The 15,323-nt window shown below is 38.1% G+C and overlaps 1 protein-coding gene and 1 long non-coding RNA gene across 4 annotated transcripts in view; one reads left to right on the top strand and one right to left on the bottom strand.

The window, feature by feature from the left end:
• Positions 1-15,323, bottom strand: part of CREB3L1 (cAMP responsive element binding protein 3 like 1) — a 95,907-nt gene that overhangs the window by 67,521 nt on the left and 13,063 nt on the right. Inside the window, exons 2-3 of one of the 3 annotated variants that reach the window (XM_087951303.1) lie at positions 6,481-6,584; positions 4,397-4,524 (exon numbers count right to left, since the gene is read on the bottom strand). The exons of 1 other annotated variant lie outside the window; for it this stretch is intronic. In XM_087951303.1, coding sequence (XP_087807429.1) covers positions 4,397-4,408 — 12 coding nt within the window. In that variant the 5' untranslated portion in view covers positions 4,409-4,524; positions 6,481-6,584. The remainder of the gene's footprint in view (positions 1-4,396; positions 4,525-6,480; positions 6,585-15,323) is intronic. One more of the 3 variants, XM_087951304.1, reaches the window with a different exon arrangement.
• Positions 175-15,093, top strand: LOC148133364 (uncharacterized). Its single transcript, XR_015746698.1, has 3 exons — positions 175-277; positions 3,931-4,046; positions 14,038-15,093. It is a non-coding gene; the product is annotated as an uncharacterized LOC148133364 (long non-coding RNA).

The raw sequence follows: 15,323 nt of genomic DNA, 5'->3' as shown, positions 1-15,323 counted from the left end.
GACGAAAGGCCAGAGGGAATCAGAGAAAACAGAAAGGAAGAGGTGAACTCCCTTAGCAGCCGGCCAATCCAAACGCCTGAAAAGGGTTAACCGAGTCCCTAAAGAGACTTTCTAAAGAAACAATAAGAAATCTATCAGCTTATTGGACAGTTCCTAGAATCCCTGAGCCAATGGGAAGGGCTGCCAGCTGAGAAGGCTTTTTGGTGCGCAGATCAAGAGGAGTGCAGGGTTAGAATGGAGCAGGCTCTTTGCAAATGCAGAGTTTCACGGGGCCGAGGTAAGGACCCCGGCCAGTTTGCTTTGATGGCAGATCGGTCTGCAGATAACAAAAATAATCTGAATCGCTCTGTGGTTGCTCCTGAAAGCAGAACCCCGACACAAGAGTTGTAAGTGGCTTCGTAATGCTTTCTCCCTGTTCGGTCTGTTTGCTTTTACCGCAGTTACTTCTTGCTGCCTAGATTTAATCTTATAATCAGAGTGCGATTTGGAAGTTGGAGAGAAAATGCACTCTTTGTGCTACAGAATACAGGCCCTGCCGCGTGGGAGTGTTAGTCGACTCCATGTAGCACGGAGGGGGAAAACATATCGCAATTGGAAAAATACAGACAAAAAGCCACTTTCAAACCTCCGGTGTTTCCAGCCTCTACTCCTTCAGAAAACACTTTAGCCTGATCTACAATTCTTCATAACCCAGAGAAAAACACAAGGATCACCATCAATACTGTTAACTGAAAAAACAGCAAAATGAAAGATTTCACCACCTGAATATCCTGGATTTCTGGTATAGTCACCCTACTGCACTACCCAAAAATGAATTGCAAGCATCTCCCATTCATGTTTTTCAGGATATACGTTCATGTGTTTTGCAAGAAAATCTTGCAGGATATATATTCATTAGCATTTCTTGCGTTGCAAGAAAATCTTGAGGTTGCCAATCTTGAGGTGAGCAAAAATATGAGAAAATAAAATGAAAGTATTACAATCCTCCAAAAATTTACTTGTCTCTTGGCCAAAATTCTTTTTTCTTTGCATTTAAAAGTCCCTGGAAAGGTGATATAGTAGCATTGCACTGTGATCTGTTTTTCAGCCACTTTTCCCAAAAGCTGGAATCATGATTGCAAGTTGTTTACTGTAGCTGGGACAGAGTGGTGGGAAGGAGAGAAGTTTTAAATACAATAATGCATATAGGAAAAGACAAGTTGCAGAAACAGGATACTGAACCTTAAAAGTTAAAATGAGGCAAGAGTTCTCACCAATGGGCCACCTACGAAGTTATCAAAACCACAGCAAAATCAAAGGTGAATTGCATTTTTCAGCTGCTTCAAATAAGTTGCCCCAGAATTGGAAATAAATTGAACAAGGTAGTGAAAGCTGCTTAAATTCTTTACAATCCCTTAAAAATAGTTCCACTCCAAGCCACATGACCCATGAGGAAAAGAAAAGGGAACTTTTAAAGAAGCCCTTAATTTTTTCAAAATCTTTGCCCAATTGCTTCCCCCATTTTGATGCATGGGAGTGGCTGGAATTTTTCTCCAATTCTGAGCAGTGCCACTCTGGTCATGTGGCAGGATCTCAAGAACAGAATAGCTGATTGCTCCTAACAGGCCTTTCCCATAGGAATGTCTTAGGACTTAGGAATTTCCCCTCTCCCCTGGATTTTTTTTTCCTGTAGCCCATTATCACACTAGATTAGGGCTTTTTTTTTTTTTTTTTGGCAAGCTTCTCCACACACCAAATTTGGCCCTTATTTCCATTTGAGGACCAACTGAAAAAATATGTTTGACTGCTTGCTTTATATTCTGCCTTTCCTTCAAACTGCATATAGTACTTTCCTCCCAACAACTCTGTGAGGTATGATTGGATTGAAAGTTAGTGATGGACTGTAAATAACCCATCAGATTTCATACAGAAGACTGGGCTTGAACCTATTTTCTCCACACTTCTTCCAGCTCCTTTAAGTATTAAATTATGCTGGCTCTCAAGGTGTGATTGGTGATTGTTTTCATTTCAGCCCCCAAAATGGCTTATTTTCATACTTGAGGGCCTTGGCCTCCTGAGGCCCATAAATCTATCCTCTGAGTCATGTGGTAGTGGGGGGTGAGAGTTACTGGGAATGAAGCCACACAATTAATATGGATCTACTAATCAGGATGTTGAAATTTTCTGCTGAATATTTTCAAACTCCCCTCAAGTTCACGAGCTTTCTTAAACTGAAAAGTTATCTATTTTATCAGTTAGCTGATAAGCAGTTCACTACTAGAAGAACAAGTATAGTAGTAAATCTGGCTTGTCATAACAGCATTCCAATTATTTTACTCCAAGTTAGAAATATTCTTCTGGCTTGCTCCATCAGTAAATAAATGCTTAGTGTTAACACCAGTGAATGATACATGCTGGCACTGCAGGAGGAAAACTATATAGAGTCAAGCAACCAGGTCACAGTCTATAAATCTCTCTTCTTTCTCTAAGTGTTAATAATGCTAGCCCAATCCCCAAGATTTTAATTGTCAGTAAAACTATTTTGGAGTATTTTATGCATTGAGTCATGTGCAAAAGAAAGCCAGGTTAAGGCACAGCCTACTGTAGAAGAACTTTTGTGCATAAATGCATGACTTGTGACATCAGCAAAAAGAACCAAAAAATCACAAAAATGTCTAATCTGACATTGGTAATCTGGATAGGCAAAGAGATGAAAAGGTGGAGCTAGCAGCCTTTTAAAAACTGGATCCTGATCATCCTAATAGTGGTAAAATATCCAGAGAAATGGACATCAAAGCACATAAGGATCTTAGGGAGTGTTGAATTTCTATTTTGTATTATTCAGGGGCTATCCTTTGCAGAATATCTGATCTGAAACCTCTGGATATTACATCTTATTTGGCAATATGGAGTTCAGTGCTATTAATGAAAGATCGCAAACTATCATCTCTTCTGTGTAGTTCAGTTTAGATGTAATTCATTTTTTGAATTCTGTTATAGTCCAAGCCCAGTGTGGTTATTTTGGCTTTCTCCTGGCTTACAAATTCTGTGTTCTGTAAACCCAGTGTGGTGACTAGTCCAGGTTGAACAACATGGTCTGCTTAGACTTCAATTTAATATCTGTGGGCAGCTTGAGAGGTGAGGATTAACATAACTAACTGAATAAATCTCAATTGGCTGGGATTTGTTCAATATGCTTAGCTATTAACCAGTTATAATGACTGGGTTCATAAAATAAGTCAAGATAGTATTAAATACTTAATATTATACCCTAGATTAGTGTTTTTCAATCTTAGGAACTTAAGATGGGTGGACTTCAATTCCCACAGTCCCCAACCAGCAGGGAAATTCTAGAAATTGAAGTCCTCACATCTTCAAGTTGCTTTGTACAATATGTGAACTTGGTATGGAGTATTGTGCAATGTTTATTTTGGACACCAAAGAGATTGTACGTACATTTATCTGGTTCTATGCTATCCTATCAACTTTCTTCCATTGCAATAATTGCAAATCATCTTGGATTAGTCATGGATTAACACCAAGAACTTGTTTTTGCAATGCAGTTCCATTCAAAAGGCAGCTGGGTTTTGTTAAATATAATTTATTAACCTGCAGTACAGATTGTCAGGGAATTCCCTGTAAATTTATTTCAAGCCCTTCCTCTTTGAAGGAGTTTTATAATTAGATAATGTATATGTATGGTAATAATGTTCTAGTTCCCTCTGGCTCCTTTGAGAAAGTTTTAAAAAAAAACCTTGTCCATTCTTAATCGGTTTTGCAATTTATAAATGTGTATTGAGACATTAAAGAATGTAGTTCAAATTTCCCTCTTGAGGTTCTATCAAATATTTACCATGCTCTGGCTTTTGCTTTTGAGTTGTATGCTCCTAGAGGGGACTGCCCCCACCGCCACTTAAAAGCTTAGCTTTCCTGTTCTACCACAATATACAGATCATGAAGAGTCTTGAAATGAGTGCTGAAGAGTTCTTCAAATCTGGTTAATATTCCCAATGCTCAGTGGACAAGCTGTGACTGACAGGCCCACTGCTCTTCCTAGGAAATTCCAGGTAAAAGATCATAATCATCCATGCCCCCAAGGGAAGATTTTACATTTCCCACTCCCTTGCCTAAAGAAGCATGGGGAGAGAAAAGGAGGAAGCACTATGTGATCTGCAATTTCTGTGTTAAAGAGACTGATTATTTTGGGAAGATCCAGAAGGACACAAGATGAGGTCTTGAGATCTTTCTCTGGGATTCTGATGGGGGCTACTGGATCTACTTCTTCCTTGTAGGAGAATTATATTGTTTGCCTTGTGTTCTATATATAAATGTAGCCCTTGACATACAACCATTCGTTTTAACAACTATTCAAAGTTACAATGGCACTGAAAAAAAGTGAGTTATGACTGGTACTCACATTTACAGCCATTGAAGCATCATCCTCATAGTCATGCGATCAAAATTTAGGCATTTGGCAACCGGCATGTAATTATGATGGTTGCAGCATCCTACGGAACATGTGGTCGCAACTTTCCCAGCTGGTTTCTGGTAGGCATAGTTAATGGGGGAAACGGGATTAGCGTATTGACCATTTGATTCACTTAACAACTGCAATGATTCACTTAACAACTGTGGCAAAAAAGGTGGTGAAATAGGGTATAAGCCACTTAACTTGATTAGCAATATAAATTTGTGGTTGTAAGTTGAGGATTATCTGTAAGTAGAAATATTACAAAAATGTCTCAGGGAGACTGTTTTCTGCTGGAAGTAGAATCATAGTATTATCCATTGAGGACAATGTGATAAGCATGGGATACTTGTTTCTAAGCTTTGTATGAAACTGGGTCATAAGGACTTATGTTGTATCTATACGATTTTTAAGCAAACTACGGTTTAATGAGACGTGTGAGCATTTACTAAAATGGTTGGAGTCACATAATCACTAAGCCATTTGTTTTATTAAAGTTCATTTGCCAAGCTATAAACATGATTTATAAACCAGAATGATTGGTTTCATGCAACATGATAAACCAGAAGTAAACATTATATTATGGCTTTGTGCTGTGTGTGAATGTAGTCCGTATGTAGTAACAGCTCTATCTCCTAGACCTAAGTCAAAGATTTGAGACTTGGCTCAGCAAGAGGCATTTTCCTTGTTTATACAATATCTCTAACTCGATCAGACACTAACCCACTCAAAACTTCCAAGTAATTCTATCTGTACACAGTCACATTAAATATAGAATTGACTGTGCTTGTTTGAAGAACAGTCTGGGAGGGCAATGCACCCTTCAAAAGTAATTCAGCAAGAGGCCTTGCCCATAAAAGTCAACTCATTCAAGTTAATATAATCCTAAAGGAAAGGGAAACAAACACAATCTCTACATTTTCTGCTCAAAAAGCCCTCCCCGATCATTCATTTGAGGCAGTATTATCTTCCCCTGTTTGTCAATAGGTTCTCAACAAAGCACCTTTCCAAGCTAAAAGCAAGTTAGTCAAGATCTTATTTCCCATATTGTCAGGTGCAAGACAACAGGAACCAAGTCTGCTCAAATGAGTTACAAATGAACCCACGGGCTCAGCCTGGTCATCTACACATATTCCTGCATGTAGTGTAACTTTGGTCAGAAAAATCTCTCATTGGGATTTTTCAGCTTTAATCTGTGGCAGACGTTGAATAGTCACACGGGAAACTTAAGTCAGAATTCATGATAAAAAAAAATACTCAAGAAAGATCATATCAAATATTTTGTGGCCATAATAACCAAGTCACAATCAAAAGGAAGGGAAAAAAACCCAATAGCTTCCCCACCCCCAAAAAAGTGAAGGGCATCACTGAAGGTGGCAGACACATTTCTTGGCAAGCCTTAACTCAATTTCCCTTGGTGCAATTCATCATTGTTACATGGATACAGTGATAACACTGACAAATTTTATTAGAAGGTACAAGTTACAGCTACAGCTCACTTCAGATGCAGACTTCATCAGCTGTGGCTCGTGAAAGTCTGTGCCTTTTAACAAAAATTTATAGTCTGAAAAGATGGTACTTTTTGCTGGTATAAATTAGCAGGTTCTTATCCTACAATAACCACCTAGTAAACTCTATAGACTTCCTTGTTCTCCTAATCTTTCATTGTCTTCTCCGCTGTCTCAGTTAACATGTTTCTAATAACCCATTGGATGATACGGGACAGTCACTCCCCCACAGCCTAATTGACCAATCTCTACAGCAAGAGTTCCCCAATCTTTCTGGCTTTGCCAGCCGTGGTAAGGTGGGGGTGGGGGGGAGAAGGGGGTAAAGGGGATGGTTCTGCAGGAATGGTGGGCAAGCACGCATGCACAGCTCCATTTGCGTGAGTGGCGGTTAAGCACATGCGCAAGTACTGCTTGCGCAAGCGGGGATGCACTCTCACCTGCTGCTTCTGTGGCTCAGTAAATTTAACAAATAAAACGAACTACCTAGGATAACCTGGTCAGACTTCCCAAGATAGAAATGCTTACATCAGAGGTCTCCAAACTTGGCAACTTTAAGACTTGTGGACTTCAACTCCCATAATTCTTCCTCAGATGGTCAGATGGTGCTAGCAGTAACTTCATCCTAGAATCTGGAGCGATGATTCATTATAATTCAGATTCATTATTGTCACTGTGAGTGCAATTGAATCCATAGAACAAATGAATTAGGTAGGCCCGGGATGGGGAATTCTGGCTTATGGGTCTATTTTCCCCCTTCCCCAAAGTGTCTCCCTCTTTTGCCCCAGCTACCTTCTTGGCAAAAGGGTTGGTTTCACAAACATTGTTCTGATTTGGTTACCCTACATGCGTTCCTTGAAGATATAAATATGGAATACTCAAGACTGGATATATATACCATACTCCAGCTGGGGTGTTTCCAAGCATAACTCTTGAAGGAAAAAGAGGGTTCAAAGCATTTCTGTGGCTTTGAAAGAACTCCCAGTGCTACAAGATATTCTTCAGGCTTTGAGTTTTGCCCCCATGTCCACTGTGATTATCTAAGCTGCTCATAGGGAGTGCTACAAACTCTGCAGGCGGATATGTATTCATTAAATCACTCAATTGCTCCAACCACTAATTTGGCCTAGAAGTGGCTCTGTAATAGAGGTCATTATATATTACATAAGAAGATAAATCTCTAGAATTGTGCATATAGTTAGGAAGTATTCTGCATTGGCTTGCCTTTTATATTTTCATGGCTTAATTGCCTTTTGAATTGGTTGCTTATTTACCAGAAACCTAAAATATAAGCTTATATCATAGGTTTGATTATGGAGCAACATTTTAAATGGATCTTAGAATACTGTGCATTAATAAGAAGCAAAACTACAGCAAAGGTAATTTTACAAAAACCCTTTGGGTTCAATCCTTCACATTTCTACTTTGAGAGTCTCAAAGAAGAGTAAACCCAATGTTGACAGCTCCAGATGAAGTTTGAAATATACTAGTCTAAAACTGAAGAAGAGAGCAAAGCTGATCTATGACACACGATTGCTTGATGTCCATAAGTGGCTTCTTCTCTTCCACCCTGATATATATTGAACAATAAGTTAAATAGCCCATTTTCTGCCATTTTATCCGGGAAGTAGTGACTTCATTATCTACTTGATGGTTAGATCAAAAGGAATCAATGAATGCAAAGCAGTTCATTATATTCTTAAATTATGGGGAAGAATGCAGCCTCCAATAGAGCTTCAATCTGACATAATAAAATATTACATGAATTGTGTAGAATATAAAGATCAGGCTGTACTGATGGCCTTAAGCCATAATACCAAACAAGCTGAGCATGTCCAAGCTTAGCTCGATATGCTAATTGCTGTCATCTGGCCAGAAGAAGCCATTCATGAACAAAGTAAATCAAATCCTGTCTTAATTCTTTGGGTTTTTCTGATGCCTGAAGTCAGAATGATTATATATAATGCTAAGCTTAGCTAACCAAGCAGCAAACAATTTATTAGCTTCACATTCTTGAAGGAAGAATCAGGATATATCTCCTGTTCAAAGATGCTCTGTTTAAACACCTAAACATATGATATTCAAATAAACACACTCAAACAAATATTTTTAAAAATGGTTCGCCTTCTCTTCATTTTTTTCTATTCCTTTATTAACTTTGTCATTTAAAGACCCAGTCATCTCTGGCTAGTTTCTTGTTTTCATAAATGTATGCATATCTTTCAATTTGTTTATTTTAATGTTTTAATCCACTTGCTTATCAAGATTATTTTTCTTTTGTCCCAGTCTCAGATTATTATTTTTACTTTTAGAGGTGGGAACACATTGAATTATTTTTTGATTAGGATATAAAAGTTTCTCCTTCAAAAACAGATAAATTGCACCTCTTGGATCCAATCCTTAACCTCAGGAATATTACCAATTTTCCAATTTCTGAAAATAAGAACATTTTTTAAAGGCATAATTTTTATGCAATCTTATAATTTTAGAGGTTTATTTTTAATTCTTCGTTATGTAGAATTAGAAATGGATTTGACATTTGATTAATATGTGACAGATGTAGATATTTTACCACTTTACTTTTTTTTTTTGGTGGGAGGGTAACTTGGGGAACTGCATTTTTTGTAGCATTTAATATTTTTGTCTGGTTTTGGGGGAATGTTTGTATTTTTATTTTTCTTTCTGAAAAACTTGCTAAAATAAATGCTAATCTTAAAAGCTTGTAGGGTAGGAAGCAAAAAAAACTTTTGGATTTGACTGCACCATTTGTATCTCTTACATTTGAGCTTGTTAAATAGCATCCAAACATTCTGAAGAAATTAAATGATGCTAGCATAAAATTTTGAAATAATTTTAAATAATTCCTTCATTTGATGAGATAGCCCCTTAGTTGGGTTTTAAAGGTATTTAAATCTATGCCATACCTAGCATTAACTGTACAACTTAAACAACTTTATGTTCATTAACATCTTTAAAAAATCATATTCAACATTGATATAAACTTTTTTCTTCAAAGGTTTAATTTATTTAAATCAGCAGTTTCCCTTTTCTATTAAATAAGTGCCCCTACTCAATTATTATCTGTATTCTATAATGTACTATTTGCATTTTATAATGAAATAAAACAACTTGGGAGAAAAATACTCTTCAGGATGAACAAAAATGCATACTTTTCGTGCAATTAATTACTTTTACACATATTGAATCTGTTCACCCGGTAATAATGCTTTCTAAGTAGTTCAATAATATTTAAAATCTTGCGTTTAGACCTACCTCAAAATAAAGTCAAGGGTTTGACTAACTTATTCAGTCAATATGAGAGTACTGTATTGTAGGATTACGATGCTACAGTACTCTGACCTTTGGCTACTTCCCCAAGTTCTTACACTGATAATCAGAAGTTTGGACAGAGAAATAATAGTTAGACCTCTAATACTAAATTACTTTTAATGAGCCATTGAAATTCCACAGCTCTGGACCGGACATTTTGGGAGTCCTCCTGGGCTCTTGGCTCCTGCTTAAACAGCTGGTGGGAGCTCTGGTTTGGAGCAGAGCAGCTGTGCCTAGATTTTGACTGGGGTACCAGTTATAAATCTCCTTGGGCCAGGATGCAATGGTGACAGTAACTTGCATCCTATTCTCTCTATGACTGGAGTACTATAATGCATGTGAGATGCCTTTGGATGTGATTTAAAAGCTTGGTGTGGATGATCTTGGAAAAGGACCATTAGGAAAACATCAGGTGCAAAAGAAAAAATAAATAAAGGAAGAACATTGCACGGAAAATCAGACTACACCCACCCCATTCTGAATCCTGAGTATAAGAGGGAGCGTTTCACTAAGCAAGTAGAATCTCTTTTGTTTCAGTGAGTCTTTGATCCAAAATGGTTGGGGTGTCAGCCATAGATCCTGCTTAATGTATTATACAACTGCCCATTGTATGATTGTATCATTCACCTATGGTTTGAGTTTGCTTTGTATTTGTTTCAGATTTAACATTTGATGTCCTGAGCCTATTAGGCTTGGAGCGGAATCAAACTATAAAAAAAAAACAAATTAAAAAAAAATTGAGTTAATTTTGGCTATATGCGGAAGGCTACATGGCACACCGCTGTTTATTGTAGCATCTGCATGTTTCTTAACAGAAGGGAACAATGCATGGATCCACGCAAAACCTTCAAGACCTATAACGTGCGTCTCTAGCTGCTCACAATAGTCATGAGTTTATCATAGTAGTGGTCTTTGTGATACACACTGGGAAAAGCAGACAAGGGGAGACTTGACAGCCCTAGACCAACCTCACCATGACAAGAACCTTGTACATGAAATGGCAACAGTGGAGGAAGAGTGCTTAGGAAAGAGTGCTTAGGACAGCTGTTCTTGATTCAACAGGAACAAGAGTGGTTGCCTCACTGTCTAATTTTGTAGATTTAGAACAATTCTGTTGACCTAGTCAGTCAACCAGGAGGGATTAGATTTAGCCCTAAACAGACCTATTCTTGTTTGGAATTTAACTGTCTCATGCCATATAAATATTTACCAGATGGTTAGCAGTTTCTTCCAACAACTGTACTAGAGATAAACTTCCAGAAAGCTCATAAAAACAGGATTTTTCCAGGCATTGTCTCAATTCTTGCTCTCTGCAGCCACACAAGGTTTAGAAAAAGGTAACAGAAGCAGAGGAGGGATAAATCTGCCCATGGTGGCAACCAATTGTGATCTTGCCAGTATGAATTTTCTATCCCCAGGAAGAAGAAGAAGAAAAACCACACAAAAAAGAAAAGTGACAGCCTCTTTTGCTGCATCTGGGAGAACTTTAAGCACATCACTGATTGAGTCATTTTGTATCATGTGCTGGCAGCCACAACTGCCTGGGAAAGATGATGGTTGGGTTGTTGCAAACACAGCCTTACAGGTATTTGTAACCAGACATGATGACAAAAACGATGCATAGTATGTGGTGATTTGCTGTCACAATACAAGTTATACTCTACTGTACTATATTGGCTCCCTTATTTAATGCCTTTTGCAATCATCCAATCTAAAAGCCACCACTTTCTCTATTTCTATTTTCAGCAAAAAGTCCATAAAAGCTCTGCAAAAGTACTTGTTATTTTATCTTCTATTGCGGGTACTTCAATTTACCTTCATTTTGTACACAGATAATAATCTTGCTGACCAATGAAACAGTACCTTCTTCTATGAATGTATCCAATATAAACAAATATATTCTTCCAGAATGGTCCTCTCTTCCCTTTTATATTTGTCCCTTTTTGTCCCTTTAATAATAAACATTTGTCCTTATTTTAATTTTGTAATCCATAATTGGGCATTAAAAAATAAATAAAAGAGGTTTCTTTTTCACTTTCATAGTCCCTTTCAGTACTCCATACTTCTGTAAGCACATGATCTTCCCGGATCTTCACATTTCCCTTCTTTTCCTACTTATCTCTTTGTTTAACACAGTCAGCCAATCAACTTCCCAAACAAATTTAAACATTTTTCATTCCCACGGAGCTATAATTTCTTTCTTTTAATTTGAAAAAAAAATACTTTAAATAAGGCACTATTCCAAATTGAACTGTCCCTTTAGTCCATGTTTTAACTTTATTCAAAATCCCAATAATCTTTTGCATTTAATTTTTTTTTTTGTTGAAATCTTTGTAACTGGTTCCTTCCTTTTTTTCCTTTAATCTTTCCTGAATCAAAAGTACAATCATCCAGGTGCCAGTAAGTGCTCTGCTACTCTGAAAGTCTCTATATTCTAAATTTGCTCCATTTAACTGTACATTAGAAAGTGGATTTGGCATACTCAGTGCCCTTTAAATAGGCTTCACATGAGGTTGTGGACATAGTGTTTTCTTCCATAGCTCCTGGCATTCTATTCATAGGTCACCCACAGGGTACATATTTTTTTTACTATCGGTTCTGTGGGATTCAAATATTTTTACTACTGGTTCTGTGGGCGTGGCAGGGGAAGGAGACTGAAATCTCCAGTCAGAGGTGGTCTTTGCTGGTTCTCCAAACTACTCAAAATTTCCGCTACCAGTTCTTCAAAACTGGTCAGAACCTGCTGAATACCACCTCTGACAGGGTAACTCCAGACCTTCTGGGCTTCCTTGCAAGAAGCTGCTTCCTTGGAGCTCATGTGGGCAACCTCATGACTTCCCTTGTTCCAGAGGAGCTCTATTAGGTCAGGCATATCACCCTGATGTCATACTCTGTCTCTGAGTCATCCCTGCTGTTTTATGCAGATGTCCTGTTTTGCCATGTTTCCACTTGGAAGTCCAATTGTTATGGTTTATATCAGTAGGGGGTCTATGTCATGAGATAAGGAAATTGAAAAATGTAACTAGTTTGGGAATTAGTTTGAGTTACTGATTCGGAATTACCTAGCTAGCAGAAGGGAAACTGCTTTCCCTTAACAGCTTATTTCAACAATAAATAGAAATACTAAATGTATACATATGTACATAAAACCCAGGGACCTGCAACCACAGAAACTGTTTCAAAGAATAGCGGTGGCTGTGACAACAATGGTGACTTTATGCATTCCAAAAATACTGCAATCATATGCAATGCAAATCTGTTTTGTGATACAAACATTCTTTTTATCTTTATAAGCCATTCCTTATTACACATCTTATTAAAGAGCATATTGAACTGCTCAACATCCACATTTACAAAGATACAACAAGATAGCAGAGGCCTGGGCTCCTACATTGGAAGGAGCAGCAAAAATCCTTGTCACATTTCATTTCTGGTAAATATATATATCCACAGCTTGAAGAGAAGTAACTCTAGAATAGGGGTGAGAAAAATGTTGACTTTGTTTCAACTTGCATTTGTAGCTTATTTAATAGCGACACACAATTTCATCCAGAATTCAAGCAGACACACAAACAGGTTTTTTTCGGTCTACTTTCGCCCATGACAACAGTCCTGTGGGCTTTCATGATTGAAAGTGGACTGGACTTAGAGAAATATAGTAGTTGTAATATGAGATCAGTCTTCTTCAATTTGGTGTCTTCCAGTTACATTGAGAAAATTGGTCTGAATAGACTAAACCTTAAAATAAGTCAATGTGAATTCTCATAGAAAAATGAGATGGTGTGAGACGTTCTTCATCTAATTTTTGACTCCAATCAACTCAAAATAAGCTTTGTTGTATAGCACTTAACTGTGGATGGATTTTTATCCTCCAGAGACTAATGCTTTACTTTCCTTGAGCACAAATAGGTTTTAAATAATTTCCAATGCCATCCAGCATGCTCTTTTTTTATGTCCACTTTTCCTTCTTTCTGTTGCTTCCAAAGATATATACACAAATCTTTTTTCCCCCCCTCCAATTAATTGTACATCTTGGGATCAATTTCTGGAGATTTTGAATGACATTTTTGGAAAACTAAATGTTGGACAGCAAGAGCTGTTGCTTTCATCTAGACCAGGGGTGTCCAACCTTGGCAACTTTAAGACTTGTGGACTTCAACTCCCAGAATTCCTCAGCCAGCTTTGCTGGCTGAGGAATTCTGGGAGTTGAAGTCCACAAGTCTTAAAGTTGCCAAGGTTGGACACCCCTGATCTAGACCCAGATGGGAAAGTCTTTTCAAGCAGCAGCTAATGGGGTTGGTTCTTGATTTTATTATCACTTCTAACTCTGCACCCCCACCCACCCATCATATTCTATTCTGAACATCTCAGAGATTATTTTTAAAGGAAATTTACTTTTATTATTGCTACTATGTCTGAATTGTCAAGATTCTGCTCTCTCTCTTTCTCTTCCATTTAGCTACAGGGGGTGGGGGAGGATGTGTATTTACCTCTATTAATATCAACCAAAGCAATGACTCAGTCTCCTTGGCTCATTTTCAGCCCAAGTGCTTTTTAGCCAGAAGCTTTCAAAGACGACTTTCCAAACTTTAGATCCAACCATGAATTCTAGGTTAACAAGATCCAGTTGGCTAATCTCGCATGTTGCCCTTCTGATTTGTATAATGGAAAAGGGTAATTCCATACCAAGTATGTTTTTGGTTTCTTGGTGTTCATCCTGGTTGGCTGATTGAAATTTTTTTCCTTCTGCTTCAGGTTGACAGGGATTTGGATGAGTCTAGGAAGTAATAGGAGCAAGACAAGGAAGAACTAAAAGCCAGTTTGCCAATGAAATGCAAAGAACCGAGAAGATACATCTTCTCTGCCATCTGGATATGGCAAGATCATATAATCTTCCATCAGGAACTATATGGATGCATAACTCCATTTATTAAGAACTACTGTGAGCTGGCCTGAAGCCTACCAGAGTCATGCCCAACTGTTCCATATTCTTCCTGGAGACTCAGAATCGTTCCTCTGAGCAAACATGTAACACGCAGTTACTGTGGAGCAGTCAAGTAATAATCAACTGTATCAGCAAGAAATCATACATTCATTTCCCTTAGACATTAAGAGTAAGGAAGAAGAGAAGGATTCCAAGTTGGATGATAGAGATTACATCATTATGGATAAACCCACGAGCCTGTCCAGCTGAAACAATGCCAATACACCCAAATGATTCAAGAGTGCATTACATGCATGTCCAGCTGTTGACACTCTTTCTTCTCCAGTTGCTCCCTCATAGCTTCATTTGCCTCTTGCTTATGCTTCCTTTGGGGAATCATTTTAAAACGGTGGAGCTGAGACACTTACAGAGGGACTGGCATCTGAAGCAAACTCTAGTGGCAACACTGGCACAATATTATTGCTAAAATGCCACAGAGCCATACTTGCATTTGGACATCTGATGTAAATATATAAAGCTTGGCATATGTGGGGTAATATTATCATGCATGTTTTGTCATTGTCCCCCATTTGTCCACTCTGGACACCGCTGTTAGGGTCAGACTGTAACTTTAAACAAAGCATTGATCTGGCAGATATACACCCCAAAGCCAGGCTTTGTAGCAAAAGCTGTTTCTGATCTGCCATGAGTTAATCTGCTAAAATTTCAGAAAAGCATTTTACTCCTCAGTATTGGACCGTTTAAATATTAATGTTAATTTGGTTGTTTTGATAATGATGCAAGGAGAATGCTACCTATCGAGTTAAAATATTGGACTGGGGGAGCATATCCAGTTTTATCCTCAGCTATGAATGTTCATTGGACAAGTTATCCTAGCCTGACAGCTTGCTTTGGGGAGGGGAATTGCAGTATGAAGGGCAGAGGTGGGATTCTACTGGTTCTGTCCGGCTCTGTAGAACTGGTAGCTCTGAAAAGCAGCAGACATAGAACTGGTTCTATGTCTGCTGCTGTTTTGGCCCACTCACTCGCCCAGGCTCTTATCTGATCTTTATTTCCTGCTTTTTCAACCTCAGCTGCGTGTGAGGCACAGCTGCAG

The sequence above is a fragment of the Notechis scutatus genome, chromosome 1 (assembly GCF_049901735.1).
Source record: "Notechis scutatus isolate UNSWTSFEM ecotype Mainland chromosome 1, rNotScu1.2, whole genome shotgun sequence".
In the NCBI taxonomy this organism is placed as follows: domain Eukaryota; kingdom Metazoa; phylum Chordata; class Lepidosauria; order Squamata; family Elapidae; genus Notechis; species Notechis scutatus.
The sequence above is the reverse complement of the archived record's forward strand: the minus strand, read 5'-3'. Positions and strand labels throughout refer to the sequence as shown.